The sequence below is a fragment of the Cyprinus carpio genome, chromosome B25, assembly GCF_018340385.1.
Source record: "Cyprinus carpio isolate SPL01 chromosome B25, ASM1834038v1, whole genome shotgun sequence".
NCBI classification, from domain to species: domain Eukaryota; kingdom Metazoa; phylum Chordata; class Actinopteri; order Cypriniformes; family Cyprinidae; genus Cyprinus; species Cyprinus carpio.
In genome coordinates this window covers 22026618-22042630 of record NC_056621.1, presented here as the reverse complement: position 1 = coordinate 22042630, position 16013 = coordinate 22026618, and the positions used below count along the sequence as shown (strand labels likewise).

General features: G+C 36.2%; 1 protein-coding gene across 1 annotated transcript; it reads left to right on the top strand.

Moving 5' to 3' along the window:
• Positions 1-53: 53 nt before the first annotated feature.
• Positions 54-15735, top strand: LOC109065805 (vacuolar protein sorting-associated protein 4A). The gene is made up of 11 exons (XM_042752552.1): positions 54-227; positions 1742-1853; positions 2348-2492; positions 2588-2649; positions 2755-2874; positions 5981-6137; positions 6209-6357; positions 7546-7627; positions 7718-7937; positions 10411-10551; positions 15120-15735. The coding sequence occupies exons 1-11, from the start codon at positions 207-209 to the stop codon at positions 15219-15221; spliced, it is 1311 nt and encodes a 436-aa protein (XP_042608486.1). The 5' UTR covers positions 54-206; the 3' UTR covers positions 15222-15735.
• The last annotated feature ends 278 nt before the right edge of the window (positions 15736-16013 follow it).

Sequence of the window (16013 nt, the reverse complement as noted above, 5' to 3'; positions counted from 1 at the left end):
AACTAAAGCATTGAGCTTTTGTTTCCGGAGAACAGTGCGGGAGTGAGGGCAGTAAAATCCGTTTCTATGTGCACTGCTCTATCACATTATATCAACCTTCATTAAATTATTTATTTTATTGTTCTTGTTATTTAACGGACGATTTGAGTATATTATAAATACTATTAATAGGGCACTGCAGTGAAACCGCTGGCGCGTGAGATGAAATGACAACGTCAACACTGCAGGTGAGTGTACATCATCATCCTTAATTAATCATGTTATAACTAGACATTAAATAAACAAATTAACCGTTCATAATTCACACTCGTCAGGAGCGTTTAACGTTGTAAACATGATATCAGAAATCATCGGAGAGGATGTTAACTGTCTTTGTCAAGCAACCATGTGAACAAACCTCACTTCAGTTCATATTCATCTGAGATATCACTGAGTTTAGGACTAAACGACTATTTCAGAGATGTCAGTCGAAATGTATGTTGAAGTATGTCATGATTTCATGAAGTCATTATTTGAATGGCTGCTGTGGATTTATTCATTACTCGCAGGCCTGTTTATCTGACCGTCTACAATTTAATGACAGTTCATCAAATGAACACACAGTTGCTGAAATTAAATCAGTTAAACGATATTTCTTTGGAATTCATTCTGAAAATAAAAGAATAAGCAGAAAATATATATCCATGGCTAAGCTGTTGGCAGGAGTCTGACAGACAATGACACAGTTATTATATTAGTTTGAAAACCGTCATATACAAAGATAATACAGTTTAAGTTAGATCTACACAGAGTTGCTGAATCTAGATGCACTTGTATTTAACTCAAATAAAAATATTTTTGAAAATAGAAATTGAGCCATATATTTTGGAACTGAAACACACTGAGCAGTGTTTACTGAGTAATGCATTATTTTCTACTGGGGGTTAAAAATACAGTTTTTACCTATTATATGAAGCAGGTCAGAAGAACGAATTTAATCCAAAAATTGGACGAACACAAAAGGTACCCAGTGTTTTGATACTTAATAAATATCCTTTATTTTTCAGGTTTAGAATATATATTTTTTTCAAGATGCATGTATTTTCAAGACAATACGTGAAATGCTTAAATAAGTATTTAATTTATTGCATTGAGAATAGATGTTCCCTAATGGCAGATGAGCCTGTGTTTATAAAAATCATTCAATTGTACCATTTCTTTGGCATCCTAAGAGGAACATGTGATAAACAAATAATATTTAAACTAGCAATTTATCTTGTTTTCCTCAATCAAAACACCTTTTTATTCTTAAAATGAATACATTTTTGAATACGTTTTTGAATACATACTTTTTGAACTCTAAAAATGTAAGATTTGTACATTTTTGTTTGACGTACATCTCTAATTTCAACAAAATTTGTACTCTAGACCTTTGTGTTTTTGGTTTTCAGCCTGTTTATCATTACATCTCACAGCTGTTCAGGACATTCAGTAGCCAAAAAAATAATATACCAATATATTCAAAAAGGATAGTTTGTTCTGAGGGTATAGACACAACAGTTTTCTTTTAATGTACTTACAATGTTTCTTTACAGAATGAAGCTGCAACCTTTCCAGAGGTCTTTTTAGAGCTTGACTTTTGCTTGAAGTATTTGCTGGAAAATGTTATTTCGAACACTCTTCGCGGGTATCACCTGAAAAAAAAGCACTTATAAATCATATAGTAGTCTGTGAGTTCATAGAGTAACTCTGTCATGTTCAGAAAGCGATTGAAATGGTCACTAAAGCCACAGAGGAGGACAAGGCCAAGAACTACGAGGAGGCACTGAGACTCTACCAGCATGCTGTGGAGTACTTCCTGCACGCCATCAAATGTGAGTGAGCTACCTCTGTCTGCTGCATGCTACTCCAAATGAACTCCAAATGAACCCCGTTTACTTTCTAAAATTCTTATTGTATACAGTTCATTGCACAGAGAGTTTGTCTTTGGAATTTTTCTGTTTCTCCCTCTGAAACGACTTTCTGGTTTGGCTGATGTCACCGAGGCCTGGCAATGTTTAAATATCAAATAACGAGAGATTTGAAAAAAAGTGTTTTTCAGAAGAACTGGCTTTGTATTGAAATCCACTGCAGACTCTTAGCCAAAAGTCATGAACTGTGTCGTTTTTTGGGGGTTTATTTGTTTTATGAAAGTTTGATCAAAATGTAATTACATTTAAAATGTCACCTTTATTTATTTATACAGCGCTTTTAACAATACTGATTGTGTAACTTTACAGTATTAAATACGTGTACAGTAATACATGTGTAAATATAACATTTCTTATGAAAGATTCGAAGACGCACCTTTGATCCTTTGGTTTCTCAGATGAAGCGCACAGTGACGAGGCGAAGGAAAGCATCCGTGGGAAGTGTGTGCAGTATCTGGACAGAGCCGAGAAACTCAAGGACTACTTGAAAAACAAAGACAAACAGGGCAAGAAACCAGTGAAGGAAGCACAGAGCAATGACAAGTACTCTATCAGCTCGTGTTTGTTCTGCTGGATGGTGTTGATGAATAAAGTCCATTGCTCAGAGTTAAGAACTGTGTGTGTGTGTGTGTGTGCAGAAGTGACAGTGACAGTGAAGGAGACAATCCTGAAAAAAAGAAGCTCCAGGAGCATCTGATGGGTGAGTCTGTGTGTCTTCAGTGTTTCACTGTGTTAATGCAAAGGAACACACAGCTGCCGTGTTGTTTGTCTGTCATGATGATGAGGTGCTGGTTGATGTTTTCAGGTGCGATTGTGATGGAGAAGCCCAATGTGAGGTGGAGTGATGTGGCCGGACTGGAGGGGGCAAAAGAAGCCCTGAAAGAAGCGGTCATTCTGCCCATCAAATTTCCACACCTGTTCACAGGTCAGTCTGTGGGCCATTGCCACAGTTTATACTCATTCATGTCACACTTATTATTGCCTGGTGATTTGAGAGATTAATGTTATTGATGTATGATTAATGTTTTGCTATCCCCTAGCTTGTGTTATCCAGCAAACACAAAAAAGTCTGCAAATATTAGTTCTATTATTCAGTAGAATCTGTTTATATAATACAATATACAGGTGCTGGTCATTGGTTTGGTCCTCACACTGCATATAGCGTGACCCATTAAATATAACGATAAAAAATTAATTAGTAATAATTATTATTATATTATTGCAGTTTTTTTTTAAATAAAATAAAATAAATAATAATGTGTGATAATATTATTAAAAATAAAAGATAGGCCTTAAAGGTATTAAATACAAATACAATTATTTTATAGTAAACTTAAAAATAAAATGCTAATATTTACTACTACTTTGTTTGCCTCTTTAAGAAGAATTGCTTTATGTATTCCCCAATTGTAAGTCGCCTTGGATAAAAATGTCTAAAAATAAATAAACAAAAGCATTTTCATCATATTCAAACTTAAAATCAGCAGGCTTTTATTTTGGCGGGTTGCCGGCAAGTAAGTATACGCGCTTCCGGATGTAGCGCTGCTGATTAAAGAGTGTCAGTGAATGAATGTCACAGGTTTGCATTGTGCTTTGAAAGCGGCATCGGAGAGTCTAGATCAGGGTTATTCAAATCTTGCCCTGGAGGGCCAATGCGGTGCAGAGTTTGGCTCCAACCCTGATCAAAGTCACCTGCCTGTGATTTTCTAATGATCCCAAAAACATTGATTAGCATGCTCAGGTGTGTTTGTCTAGGGTTGGAGCCAAACTCTGCACCGCATTGGCCCTCCAGGGCAAGATTTGAATAACCCTGGTCTAGATTTATGCTTTTAATTTGAAAAGAAATCTTATATAGTACAGTTTGTCGATCTAAAATGGTAATTATGTATTAACAGCTGTCAACCATGTCGGTACGCAAATGCGCTGTCAGAAATTATTTATAAAGCGCATTTTTTATTGTGGTCGCGCATGTGGACCTGCGGACCACTTATGTGCACCCGTGATTATATTCATTCATTATATACAGACTGATATATTTCAAATGTTTATTTCTTTTAATTTTGATGATTATAACTGACAACTAAGGAAAATCACAAATTCAGTATCTCAGAAAATTTGAATATTGTGAAAAGGTTCAATATTGAAGACACCTGGTGCCACACTCAAATCAGCTGATTAACTCAAAACACCTGCAAAGGCCTTTAAATGGTCTCTCAGTCTAGTTCTGTAGGCTACACAATCATGGGGAAGACTGCTGACTTGACAGTTGTCCAAAAGACGACCATTGACACCTTGCACAAGGAGGGCAAAACACAAAAGGTCATTGCAAAAGAGTCTGGCTGTTCACAGAGCTCTGTGTCCAAGCACATTAATAGAGAGGTGAAGGGAAGGAAAAGATGAGGTAGAAAAAAGTGTACAAGCAATAGGGATAACCACACCCTGGAGAGGATTGTGAAACAAAACCCATTCAAAAATGTGGGGGAGATTCACAAAGAATAGACTGCAGCTGGAGTCAGTGCTTCAAGAACCACTACGCACAGACGTACTGTATGCAAGACATGGGTTTCAGCTTCGCATTCCTTGTGTCAAGCCACTCTTGAACAACAGACAGCGTCAGAAGCGTCTCGCTTCAAAAAGGACTGGACTGCTGCTGAGTGGTCCAAAGTTATGTTCTCTGATGAAAGTAAATTTTGCATTTCCTTTGGATATCAGGGTCCCAGAGTCTGCAGGAAGAGAGGAGAGGCACACAATCCACGTTGCTTGAGGTCCAGTGTAAAGTTTCCACAGTCAGTGATGGTTTGCGGTGCCATGTCATCTGCTGGTGTTGGTCCACTGTGTTTTCTGAGGTCCAAGGTCAACATAGTCATATACCAGGAAGTTTTAGAGCACTTCATGCTTCCTGCTGCTGACCAACTTTATGGAGATGCAGATTTCATTTTTCAACAGGACTTGGCACCTGCACACAGTGCCAAAGCTTCCAGTACCTGGCTACCAGCAACCTGGGCTCTCATAACACCTGAGCAGTGCCACAGACTGATCGACTCCATGCCACGCCGCATTGCTGCAGTAATTCAGGCAAAAGGAGCCCCAACTAAGTATTGAGTGCTGTACATGCTCATACTTTTTATGTTCATACTTTTCAGTTGGCCAAGATTTCTAAAAATCCTTTCTTTGTATTGGTCTTAAGTAATATTCTAATTTTCTGAGATACTGAATTTGGGATTTTCCTTAGTTGTCAGCTATAATCATCAAAATTAAAAGAAATAAACATTTGAAATATATCAGTCTGTGTGTAATGAATTAATATAATATACAAGTTTCACTTTTTGAATGGAATTAGTGAAATAAACTTTTTGATGATATTCTAATTATATGACCAGCACCTGTATAAGATATTCAGCTTTGGACACATCCCTAGTTTACACAATTGTACAAAAGTTTGGGGTCATAAGTTTTTTTTATTTTTTATTAATTGACAGTATAAAAAACTAAATCAAATGCATACATACATATACACACATACATAAACATAAACACCTGTATTTAAATAAATAAATAAATACAGTTTTTAAAAATTCAATTCATTGACAAATTCTGAAACAATATGATATAAAATAATAATCACATATATATATATTAAAATTATTTCTGAAGGATCATGTAACACTGAGTAATGATGCTGAAAATTCAGCTTTGATCACAGACATAAATTGCTTTTAAAGAAAATGCATATTAAATTACACAAACTTGCTCTTTTTACTCTGTTTTTGAACAAATAAATGTAGCCTTTGTGAGGATAAGACACTTCTTTCCTTTTAGAAACATGACAAATTCTTGTTGACCCCAAGCTTTTGAATGGAAGCACAAGTTTTTATACCAAATGATGACAAAGATTTGTAGTAATCTTATTAAAGAATATGGAAAAATATTGCCCACGATGTCCACATTTTTAGCTCTTTATTTTAATGACTCAAGTTCCTGTATGAGTTACAGTTTGAGAGACTGCAGTCTGTGTATGTGCTGTGATGCAGGCAAGCGCACTCCATGGAGGGGCATTCTTCTGTTCGGGCCCCCCGGCACAGGAAAGTCTTATCTGGCCAAAGCTGTGGCCACCGAGGCCAATAACTCCACCTTCTTCTCCGTGTCTTCCTCGGACCTCATGTCTAAGTGGCTGGGCGAGAGTGAGAAGTGAGTTTTTGCTCACTTTGCTGGCTGTCAGTCTGCATGAGGTGAACGATTGCTTTCGAATTGTTTTCCAGACTGGTGAGGAATCTGTTCGATCTGGCTCGCCAGCACAAGCCCTCCATCATCTTCATAGACGAGGTGGATTCTCTCTGTGGATCCAGAAATGAGAACGAGAGCGAAGCCGCTCGGAGGATCAAGACGGAGTTCCTGGTGCAGATGCAGGGTGAGAAAAACCACATCCTGCTGAATAAATGAGCCTTAACATGACTTATTTACATTACAATTCAGTTTGAAAGACAAAATGGTTAGATTAGGGTCGTCTAATGGAAAAAAACAAGAAAACGTAATACATTTATTTTAAAACTTTAATATTAAATATTAATTAATTTATTATTATTATTTATTTATGATATAATAATAATAAATTAATTCATAAAAAATCACTAGCTTCTCTAATCATTTGTATTCTATCTATTTGTTTTCTTTTTATTTATTATACAATTAACAAAAAAGGCCTCTAACACTAGCTTGCTCTACTCTTTATCTATTCTATTTTTTCTTTTTATTTATTTTATATATATATATATATATATATATATATATATATAAACAACCTTCTTACGTATACTGTGTTAAGCTAACTGAGACTGGTTATAGCACTTGCGTATCGTTGCTCTTTTGTTGTTTTTGATTGCTTCCATTGTCCTCATTTGTGAGTCACTGTGGATAAAAGCGTCTGCTAAATGACTAAATCTAAATGTAATATATTTATATTCACTTACACAGTATTGATGGGATTTGTCAAAAATTAAACACAAGTTAACATGAACTAACACTGAAAAATATAAAATACTTGACATTTTTAGAAGTCATTCATTTAAAACAAGAAAATGGTAAAAAAAAATATTAAACATGACATTTTTAAGTACATTTTAAACTTTAGGTAAAAAAAAATAATGAGGTAACACTATTTTACAGTGTCCTTGCGTGTTACCTCATTTTTTTTTTCATAAAAAAATTCAACATTTTAAGCAGCTAACCCTAAACCAATCACTAACCCTAAGAGTAAGTACATGTAGTAAATTAATATTACTCTGTACTTAAATGTATAATTGCATTGTGACAAGGACACCTTAAAATAAAAGGTTACAATTGTAATATTAACAATAATAAGTCATATTATTTAACTACATGCACTTACTATATGGTTATGATTAGGCTTACTTGCATGTAATTAATCATAATTTATTGTTATTGTAATAGTAAGTACATGTAATGTGTGTAACAAGGACACCTTAAAATGAAGTGTAACCGAAAATGAATGGCCCCACATACAGAGCGCTGCAGGATTTCCTCACAAGCTCTTCTGTCGTGGGATTGTCTGATGGTTTGTGGCGTCTCTCTTCTGCAGGTGTTGGTAATAACAACGATGGGATATTAGTTCTCGGTGCTACTAACATTCCTTGGGTGCTTGACGCTGCTATTCGCAGAAGGTCAGTCTGATAAGCGCTTTCAGAGTAGAAAAGTGCTGATGTTTCAGCTCCAGTCTTTAATCTGTGGAGTCCTCCCGCTGGTCGGTGCAGGTTTGAGAAGCGCATCTACATCCCGCTCCCCGAGGAGCCGGCCAGAGCGGCCATGTTTCGCTTACACCTGGGAAACACGCCTCACAGTCTGAGCGAGGCAGACCTGCGTCAGCTGGCCCGCAAAACAGACGGATACTCCGGAGCCGATATCAGCATCATCGTGCGAGACGCTCTCATGCAGCCTGTCAGGAAAGTGCAGTCCGCTACGCACTTCAAAAAGGTAACGAAGCAATGATGGTCAAGCAGCTCTGTTGACATGCTTTCATACATGAGCCTTAACTTGACTTCTTTGTGTCTGGATCTGCTTTTTAGAATATTTATAGTATAATAGTATAATTTTTAAATTAATTTGTGATATTCAACAATTACCAATTTACCAAGACATTGTTAAAATCAGAAGTTAATATTATTTAATGGACCTGAGCTAACATGGACTAACAATGAACAGTCATATTTTGATTTACTAACAATAACAAATACTGTAACAAATGTATTGTTCATTGGTAGTTAATGTTAGTTAACACATTAACTAAAGTTAACCAATGAAACCTTATTGTAAAGTGTTACGAAAAAAATCTCTACCTTGAAAAATATGTTTGAAAAAATGCTGTACATGTGTATGGGACTGTACATTGTTGGACAAAATATGGCCAATATAGACAACAGCAGTGAATTGTTTGCTTGGATAGACAGAAACAAAGTTGCAAGTTCAATGAGTCAAGTTCAATTTTTAAAATGAAAGCTTTTCTTTAAAGGGGTCATATGATGATACTTAAAATAAGATTATTTTGTGTATTTGGTGTAATTCAATATTTACAGTTTAAGTAAAAAAACAAACAAACATTATTTTCCACATACTGTACATTATTGTTTCTCCTCTATGCCCCGCCTTCTGAAACGAATACATTTTTACAAAGCTCTTCATTCTGAAAAGTGAAGTGTGCTCTGATTGGCCAGCTATCCAGTGCGTTGTGATTGGCCGAATACCTCAAGCGTGTGACGGAAATGTTACACCCCTCACCATATTTGGAAACACACAGCTTCTCCATGACAACAATACTACAGTGAGAATAAAAGTTACGCCTTCTTTCTTTGCGTAAACATTTGGGCGGCGTTATGCAAATCTTCCCACACAGTGATGTAGATTTGTGGAGACATGAGGCGTTTCAGGAAGGAGTGGACAATTCTTAACTTTTATAAAGAATATCTTTGGGTTTGAGACTTAAGTCTTTGCAACTTTACGGATCTTATATACAGTGATGTATAAAGTACCTGAAAGCCATACTCAAGTAAAAGTACAGATATCTTACCAGAATATGACTTTGGTAGAAGTTGAAGTCACCGTTTAGAATATTACTTGAGTAAAAGTCTTAAAGTATGTGATATTTACTGTACTTAAGTATGAAAAAAAATATATATTTTTTTTTATATATTAAACATACTTAAATATTGAAAGTAAAAGTACAAGTAAATTCAAAATGAAATGGAGCAAATAAATATAAAAATGAACCAATTCTTCCATTTTGAATCTTTGGGTAAGAATAAGAAGCACTTCATCGGTACTTAGTGTGTTTCATTCCACCATAAGAAAACATGTCTGGAATCTGCATCTGAACTGATATTTAGATGTATGTACACACAGTTTAATGTATCTCAGAGGGCACAATGATGCATTTAACCTGAGAGTTACAGATGCATAAATAATGTTTTGTTTTTGATATAAAACGTTAAATACTGATATTTGAAATGATTTAAAATATGAAAGAAATAGTCGAAATGTGAAATTAAAACCACCAGTAGGTGGCAACAAGTGTCTGTTAACGAGTGAGTCATTGAGATTCAAACGATTCATTCAAACAGCTGATTCATTCAATAAGTAAACACCGTTTAGAGACCGCTCAGAGACGCAAAACAGTGCTATGATCTTTATTTGGAACTATTTTCGTTGACAAAATTGAGTAAAAAGGAGCTATATTTTGTTTAAAATTTAAGTCACTTAAAGCAAACTTTATTAAACTTGTATAAAATGATTATTACATTTGCATGCTTATATCTGGAAAAAAACTACACTCTTTGTGTGATATAGATTAAGTTAAATATAATAAAAAACGAATACAGAAGCATTTTTGCTGTCGACAATTTAGAATGCCTTAAATTTTGAGTTTTAACTGTGTGTGATTTGGTGATATACTTGATAATGTCAGATCACACATCATGACAAAAACACAGCATATTATCACATAAGATATGCTGTATATTGCACACGCAGACTCGACTTGAGTGGAAAATGAATCATCAGCGGTTGTGCACGCACTTGTTTGCACGTGAGCAAAAGTCTGACTTGCAAACGCCAGACCACTGATTCATTAAACCTGCTCTCCTGCAGTCCGTGTTCTTCCGAATTATTTTGTGTTAAGTAACAAATATGCTTCAGCGGAAATGTATCGGAGTAAAAGTATACATTTTAATTAGGTAATGTAGTGGAGTAAAAGTGAAAGTTGGCTGAAATATAATAACTCAAGTACAGTACAGATACTTATATACAATAAGTATTATGACTTTGTTACATTACACCACTGCTTATATGCACAAACAGCTTGTAGCACTCGAAAGACTTTAAAAGTCATCATATGACCCCTTCAGTCTTCATAGATCTAGAACAGCGAGTTGAACGTGTGCTTTCGGCTCGTCAGGTGCGAGTGCCGTCTCGCAGTAACAGCTCTGTGATGGTGGATGACCTCCTGACCCCGTGCTCCCCCGGTGACCCTGATGCCATAGAGATGACCTGGATGGATGTCCCTGGTGACAAACTGCTGGAGCCCATAGTGTGCATGGTGAGATCCCGACAGTCTCCCTGTCAGTTTGTCTATCACAACACAGTCTGGTCTGCTTGGCATAATGTGCTGTTAGTAAGTACTTGCTGTTACACTTATATAACCATTAAAATAGGATCAGTGGATAGAAAATGAAATATGTAGTTCTGCCCATCGATACTAAGTTTACTTGCTCTGAATATGAACTCTGGGTGTATTTCAAAAATGACTTTACATATATGTCTTATTGTTTCTTGGCCTACTTATAAAAACAATTGTATATATAGAACACACACACACACACACACAGTATGTATAATATAGACGATGCATGATGCCAAGATTACATGTTCACACTAAAATAAAACAACTGTTTTCTATTTTAAAATGTATTCTATATATATATATATACACACACACACAAACACACACACAGTATGTATAATATAGACGTTTAATCGGTCGCACGCGCCTGGCCCTAAGTTAACTTCTGTGTTTGTTTATCAGTCTGGCTATGGCGACGTCTACAAACGCAGTTAAAGTTAAGGTGATGAGTAGACTGAAGTTGGGCTCAGGTAGTTGTGCTATGTGATGTGTTTCCCAAACATTTATTTATTTGTGGTGCTCACAATATCAAAACTGACCGATTTTCCAAAAGGCTTTGTTGGATAAAAATGAGCACGTACTGCACGTTTAAAAATCAAAACGAGGCGCAGATGTTTTTATATCACTGTATTTCTGAAGGAAGACTGTCTTTAGAAAATCTTCGATGTCATTTTCATTTCATCTTGCATGTCCCCTTACTGATTCCAAATAACACTGTAGTTAGTAACATAATCCATTAAATTACACATTAGACAATATATTTAGATCTCATTTTTAACATTGATTTAAATAGGATAATCCAAATTATCCAATTTGATACCAAACTAATACAAAAACAAAGACAGGACAGTGAGAGAGAGAGAACTATGCAGGGCCGGCGCGTGCCTATAGGCGAACTAGGCAGCCGCCTAGGGCGGCAGCTCAGCCAGGGCGGCAAGAGAGAGAGAAGGCGAGAGAGCGAAAGCGAGAGAGATTTTTTTTATTATTATTTGTTTGTTTTACATTAGGTTACAATTATCGCACTTATATCAACAGCATTTTTTCCCACTCCATTAGTATAAATTTAAATTAACTTTAAATTTAGAATAAAAATTCCCGCCCGGCTGCGCCCCCACCACACTTAGAGCGGCATCGATATGCGTGCAAAATACGTTAATGTATATTCAAATATGTCAAAACGAATAAAATTATCTGGTCATGAGTACAAAAGATGACGGCTTTTAAAAGAGCAAGCACTGGAGAAACAAAGAGGCTCCTTTTTGAAATTCATCGCCTCTGGAAGTCAAGAGGACAGGATAGTAAAAATCAGCAGCGACCATGCTAATGACAGCGAAGGTGTGGACGTTGGTAGTAATGTCCTGGAGGAGGCAGACTAGAGCTGAAGATCTTTGCCCGAACCCGACGGGACCCGATGGGACCCGACGGGTTCGGTCGGGTTCGGGCTTAATTTATATCATCTTATGCGGGCTCGGGCCGGGCTCGGGCTTGCGCTCCGGTTTGCAAGGTTAACGAGCGGGCATGTCATACGTTTCGATTAGCGCGAAAAAGATGCGAAAATGGATGCTGAGTAGGTGTAACAGAGGCTTGCCTCCGGCGATTATGTTTTGGTTGCACCAGCAACTAAAGCAAAGTCTGAGGTGTGGAAAAGTTCTGACCATGTTTATAATGAGAAGAATGAATGAATAATGACGCACCATCAGTGAGCGCAGGAACGCGCTGAAGACATCTACAGTGGATTCAATAATTTTCCTCCACAAAAACATGTAGGCTTAGCCTAATCTTTGTGAGCAAAAGTTTTTCAAATGATAACTAAATATTCATTGAGTCTTAAATGCATAATGTGGACAGAGTATATACGCTATTGTTGGCATTATTCTTTTATTAAATGTCAGCTGCTGGCGAAGCAAATCTGTCGGATCTTTATCTTAACTTCGTTATTGCCAAATACCCATCTTAATTTAAAATTTATCTTAACTTATTTTGTTAAAAAGACTCGTTTTTATTGGTGCGTTGGTCTATTTATAGGCTAAATGAGCCTATGCCTATATTTAGAGTGCTGAGATGTTACGATGTTACAGAGGACTTATTTTATTTCTTTATTCCAACTTCCAAGTGGTCTAGTCTACGTTAGTTATGAATAAATTATGTTAAAACATGTATAAATGATTCATTGTTGACACAAGGAAAAAGAGAGCTGTGTGTGTGTGCGCACATTTGAATAATATCGGGCTGTAAACGGGTTCGGGCTTTTAAAAAGCTGTCAATCAAAATGTACTTGTCGGGCTCGGGCCGACATTTTCCCAAAAGACAGTTGGAACAGGAGATTTTCAGAGGCTCATTACAGTCGCACATTAGCTAACGGGGAGAAACTTGACAGACCATGGCTGGTTTATTCTATTAGCAAGGACGCAACGTTTTGCTTTTGTTGTAAACTTTTTTGTGAAAGCGAGAGAAAGTCTGCTCTGGCTAAAGACGGTGTCTTAGTGTAATTTTATAGATAAATAAAATATTAATTTGTTTACATGCATCTTAAGGATACCTAATTGTGAGTGTGAGGTGGGGGCGGCACGATCGTGCTCTGCCTAGAGCGGCATTCAAAAAAACGCCCAACCAAAAAACATGAAGTGCACTGAACTTTAAACATCAAAGTTTCCCAAACTGGGTTTGTGAAGGAACTTCAGGTGGTTTGTAAGTTTAACAAAAAGCTAATAATTAATTAAATCATAAAAATGTTCAATTAAAACTTTAGGGTTAAGGTTGATTTATACTTCTGTGTCAAATCTACGCTGTAGCATGACATGCACCTCTCCAAAAATGTAACAGCGCGTCAAATCTACACGGACCGCAAGCGATGTGATTGGTCTGCTAGTACCCCTCCCTCCGTATGTATTTGAGTTTTGTGTGTGTTTTATACTTTAATATATTTAAAGTTACAAAATAAAACAAAGCAAAAACAAGTGTCTTATCATTTATTATAAAATGCAGCATTGCATCACTTTGTTGTCCGTGACAAACAGTTGTTCTGCTGTGGTACAAGTCCTTGTGGAGATTGAAAGAATGCCATCTTCTGCTGCTCATTGTCGTCTCTTTTGTAGTTTTAAATCAATGATCTGTTCTTTGATACTTATTTGCCGCCGTCACGGCGGATGCTTCTCTGACAAGCTGCTGCTTCTTCAGCTTTTGCCGTGGTCTTCAGGTTACACCAGCAACAAGCCCGTGGACACTGCGGACTCGCGGTTTCATGTGTACTGCACACTGACGAGGACAATGATGCAGAAGTATAAATGAAAACTGATGCACATCCTACGGCGAAGAGGCTACGACATATGTCTGACGCAGAAATATAAATCAGCCGTCAGGGTTAGGGAATTTTGCTTTTGGGGTTATTTTAAAATGAATTAAAATAAAACACTTACTGAAAAAATCATATATTTGTTTACCTGCATGTCATGTGACCACAACCTACAGGGAACCGTGAACATGCACATTAGTTAATTATTTATTTAAAAATCTCAGGTGTACTTCAAATAAAAATATATTAGGTGAAAGAGGATCAGATGAATTTGTGCATTTTAATGTGTCTGAAAGACAAACGCCATGGTAAAATAAAATAAAATGAATGTGTTCATCAGTAGTTGATGCAGTGTTGAAACACTTCTTAAACCTGAAGTGATTTTTATAAATCCAGTGTTCAAATGCGGTGTATAAATATGACTAATGACTGATCCCTGTGTGAATCCCCACAAACCTGGAGACTTTCTGACTGTATGTATGCAGAAGGACATTTTAGAAAGGAACATTTAACAGATGAAGAGGAATTAGGAAGAATCAATAAATTATGAATTAATTATTGCTATTGTGTAAATAATTTTATTATGTATTCATAAAAAAATAACTGTAGTTTGATTATGAGTGTTTTAAAATGTAAATTACTGTAATTACAAATACTTAATATTTGAAATCTGATTATGTAATCCAGTTTACATGTAATCAGTTACCCAGCTCTGTGTATACTGTGTGTGTGTATATAAATATAATAAATGAGAATAACCCCCCCCCCCCCCTACACACACATATATATATATATGAATGTGTTTGTGTGTGTGAATATATATGAACAATTTGATACTTTTCAGCAAGGTTGCATTAAATTTGTCAAAAGTGACAGTAAAGACATTTAAAATGTTACAAAACTAACACCTTTTATTTTCTGTTAAATGCTGTGCTTTTGAAATTTCTATTTATCAAAGAATCCTGAAATAAAATGTATCATGGCTTCCACAAAAATATGAAGCAGCAAATACTATTTTTAACACTGACAATAATTAAGCATCAATCATAATTATGTATTAGAATGATTTCTGAAGGATCATGTAACAATGAAGACTGAAAATTCAGCTTCGATCACAGGAATAAATTACATTTATTCATTTATTACGTTTATTTATAAATTGCATTTGTGTGTGTGTGTGTGTGTGTGTTAGTCTGACATGCTGCGCTCTCTGGTGACCACACGCCCCACCGTCAACACTGAAGACCTGCTGAAGGTGAAGAAGTTCACAGAGGATTTTGGACAGGAGGGCTGAACGACCCACGACCCACCATTCCATCCAGTGTAGCTGTCCCAGCTCAACCAGGACTACTGCTCTAAACTAACCCCAATCTGACATCTCTAACCCAACACTACACCACGTCACAGTCAGCAGATGGGAAAGACGGAAGCGCAGCAGAGAGCATGAAGCTTGCTGTAAAGTGATATGTTTACATAATCAAATTTGTTGAAGTATTCATTTTATGAGGATTTTGTCTGTCTGCCCTTTATTCTGAACCGGCTACCGACATTACAGCTCTCACCGATGAGTATTTATATTAATTTATTCTCAGTCTTTGTATTGTGTGAGTGCAGACCAGTTTGAGCTTCAGTATGTTTTGTGTCCAGCTGAGTATTGCAGCACTTTCCTGTATAAACATGGTCTGGGTGAACCGCTCAAAAACTCGTCTGGGTCACGTTAAACCTAAGAATTAAACAGGAGAAAAAAAAAATAATAGAAAATATATATATGTGTGTATATATATATACAGGTCCTTCTCAAAAAATTAGCATATTGTGAAAAAGTTCATTATTTTCCATAATGTAATGATAAAAATTAAACTTTCATATATTTTAGATTCATTGCACACCAACTGAAATATTTCAGGTCTTTTATTCTTTTAATACTGATGATTTTGGCATACAGCTCATGAAAACCCAAAATTCCTATCTCAAAATATTAGCATATCATGAAAAGGTTCTCTAAACGAGCTATTAACCTAATCATCTGAATCAACTAATTAACTCTAAACACCTGCAAAAGATTCCTGAGGCTTTTAAAAACTCC

Bases quoted from the DNA above. Each gene is read 5' to 3' on its own strand.
- LOC109065805 (XM_042752552.1), top strand. From the start codon at position 207: ATGACAACGTCAACACTGCAG. The intron at 2,650-2,754 runs GTGAGTCTGTGT...TGATGTTTTCAG, and splicing joins GCTCCAGGAGCATCTGATGG to GTGCGATTGTGATGGAGAAG. The intron at 6,138-6,208 runs GTGAGTTTTTGC...ATTGTTTTCCAG, and splicing joins TGGCTGGGCGAGAGTGAGAA to ACTGGTGAGGAATCTGTTCG.